Source organism: Puntigrus tetrazona, unplaced genomic scaffold (genome assembly GCF_018831695.1).
Source record: "Puntigrus tetrazona isolate hp1 unplaced genomic scaffold, ASM1883169v1 S000000586, whole genome shotgun sequence".
Classification (NCBI taxonomy): Eukaryota; Metazoa; Chordata; class Actinopteri; order Cypriniformes; family Cyprinidae; genus Puntigrus; species Puntigrus tetrazona.
Genome location: NW_025048217.1, coordinates 97,501 through 100,000, shown reverse-complemented (window position 1 = coordinate 100,000; position 2,500 = coordinate 97,501). Strand labels below are relative to the sequence as shown.

Here is a 2,500-nt window from a genome sequence, read left to right as displayed (position 1 = left end):
TGTGTGTGTGTTCGTTCTCTGGTTCTATCCTGTTTATAAAGCTAGTCTGGTGACTAGTTACAATTAATTACTTTGTCGCATTATTAAACATCAGAGATGTGGGCGTGTCCTGAGACGCCGTCGATGCTTGGAGTTTGTAGACGCTCCCTAAGGCTCTTCCCATATACGGGGACGTCGTTTAGAGACCGTCTATAAATTGCGTCGCTACGGTCGGAACGCGCACTCACGCCCCGTCAAACGCCGAGACCGACGCCGACCCGACTCTCCCGCAGGTAATCCCGCGAATCCGCCCGCGTTTGACCGCGACTCGGCGCTTTTCTCGTTCCCTCGCGGTGTTGAGTTCTGCTGGAGCGCGTTGAACGCTGCTTCCTGATTGGAGCGGCTGATCTGAGGGCAGCCCTGCCGCCGGAACTCGAGAACGCTTCCGAACGCTTCTTCTGATCCGCAGAACCTGCGGCGTTTGACATGAACGCCTGAATAAGTTCGTGGTTCTGAGGGATGGTGTGTGTTCCGGAGTCCAGCTGAACGCAGAGTTTGTGAACAGTTTAAGACCACTTCAGAACGCTCGAGCGTGAACTCCATGACCTTCACGCTTCCGGTGGAACCGTCTTATATTAATATTCCGTGAAATATGAATCCGCGCTTTTGTTCGGAAACATTGTGGTTGAACTCCTAAAACCACTTTTATAGAGTGCGTGTGACGCTTAAAACGAAATTAAAAAGTGACCGCGCAAATATTTAATGAACTAAATGCTTATGATGAGAAGGTTATTAGCGCTCTCGGGCTCAGAGTCCGGTGTTTCGTCATCACCGAGTTATTTAATAACCGATTGTTGCTCAACGTGCACGCGCGTGTTGGTAGTGCAGGGTCACGCGCCGCACGTCCGTGGGCCGCTCCGCGCGCGAGATAAGACTCTGATCCGTGATTGGTGACCGGAGACTGAACGACTGAACGTGCTGCGACGCTGTGAAACGCAGGAGTAAACGCCCGAAACGTTCAACATCCGAATTAGCTTTAGCCGCCTCCGTAATATGAGAAAAATCATGTTTCTAAACCTTAGATCAGTTACACCTGCGTTCTAGATGTACTGCAAATGTAACTCGTTTAGTTCTTTTTAATGAACTGAAAGGTATAGTGTGTGTGTGTGTGTGTGTGTGTGTTACAGTGGAGTACAGTGTCATTGCTCTCATGCAAAGGGCAGAATGTTGAACACAAAGGTCAGGGTTCAGCAAGGCTTTGTAAAGGTCATATAAAGTCTTTGGGGTAGACAGAGATTCCTGTGTCTCACACACACACACACACACACACACACCTCTCCAAGGTCTTTTCTGCTGTAGCCGCTCTATTAATAGAGAAGCCTCAGACTGTATCTGTGTCAGACAGCTGAAGTGTACAGTATTTTATGGTTTGTTCACTTTCTGTGTGTGTGTGTATAAATTGCTCACAACTTTAAATCTAAAAAATGCACTTAGTACTAAATCTGAAACCCAAATCAGTCGAGGTGCTCCTGTCAAAAGTATTGCTGTAACTCTGTTGGTCTACGAGCCAAATATTGACTGAACATGCTGCCAAACATTCACTTGAATGAGAAAACCAGAGAAATAATGACCGCAGTCTGGCTCAAATACATGACTTCTTTGCATCCCATAGAAGAGTAGTGTTTTAAGTTACACACAACTCTAATTCTTACCGTTTCTGGTGAAGAGTGACCCAGACGGTCAGTGAGTATTGATTGTGTCTCTCAGGATGTCCATCAGTAAGATTCACGCTCGGGAAATCCTCGACTCCAGAGGAAACCCCACGGTCGAGGTGGATCTGTACACGGCTAAAGGTATGAACACACACACACACACACACACACACACACACACTCTCACTCTGTGACCAACGACTCTGTTCTCGATTGATTGATTGTTCTTGTTTCCAGGTCGTTTCCGGGCGGCTGTTCCCAGCGGAGCTTCCACTGGAGTCCATGAGGCTCTGGAGCTCCGAGACGGAGACAAGACACGCTACCTGGGGAAAGGTATCACACACACACACACACACACACACACACACACACACACACACACACACACACACACACACACAGTCAAGTCATCAATATATACACTTGTTTTAGGTACCCAGAAGGCCGTGGACCATGTGAACAAAGAGATTGCTCCCAAACTGATTGAGAAGGTAAGATGATGTGAAGAATAAAGTGTGTGTGCGTTCAGTTAAAATGCTTGCCTAATAAATACCTGCAAATATGAATTATGTAATCAAACGAAAACGTCCATAAACTTGGTGAACCGTTTCAATAAATGGCTCATCCATGTTTCCGTGAACAGAAGTTCAGCGTCGTCGATCAGGAGAAGATCGATAAGTTCATGCTGGAGCTCGACGGAACGGAGAACAAATGTAAATAAAGACCAACTCTTTCTAAACTCAATCAGCGGCTCTACAGAATCACTGATAAACGTTTGCACTGATTTTAGTTTAAATGCGAGGCTGCAG

At 46.8% G+C, this 2,500-nt stretch overlaps 1 protein-coding gene and 1 long non-coding RNA gene across 3 annotated transcripts in view; one reads left to right on the top strand and one right to left on the bottom strand.

Moving 5' to 3' along the window:
- The first annotated feature begins 124 nt into the window (after positions 1–124).
- The window catches only part of eno3 (enolase 3, (beta, muscle)), a 6,038-nt gene continuing 3,662 nt past the window's right edge, over positions 125–2,500 (top strand). Inside the window, exons 1-5 of the mRNA XM_043232616.1 lie at positions 125–272; positions 1,747–1,832; positions 1,929–2,024; positions 2,124–2,182; positions 2,335–2,404. Coding sequence (XP_043088551.1) covers positions 1,748–1,832; positions 1,929–2,024; positions 2,124–2,182; positions 2,335–2,404 — 310 coding nt within the window. The 5' untranslated portion in view covers positions 125–272; position 1,747. The remainder of the gene's footprint in view (positions 273–1,746; positions 1,833–1,928; positions 2,025–2,123; positions 2,183–2,334; positions 2,405–2,500) is intronic.
- Positions 865–2,166, bottom strand: LOC122334608. 2 transcript variants are annotated; one of them, XR_006248794.1, is made up of 2 exons: positions 2,032–2,166; positions 865–1,313 (listed from the first exon to the last, which is right to left on the bottom strand). It is a non-coding gene; the product is annotated as an uncharacterized LOC122334608 (long non-coding RNA). The 2 variants fall into 2 exon arrangements; XR_006248793.1 differs by having other exon boundaries at positions 2,066–2,113.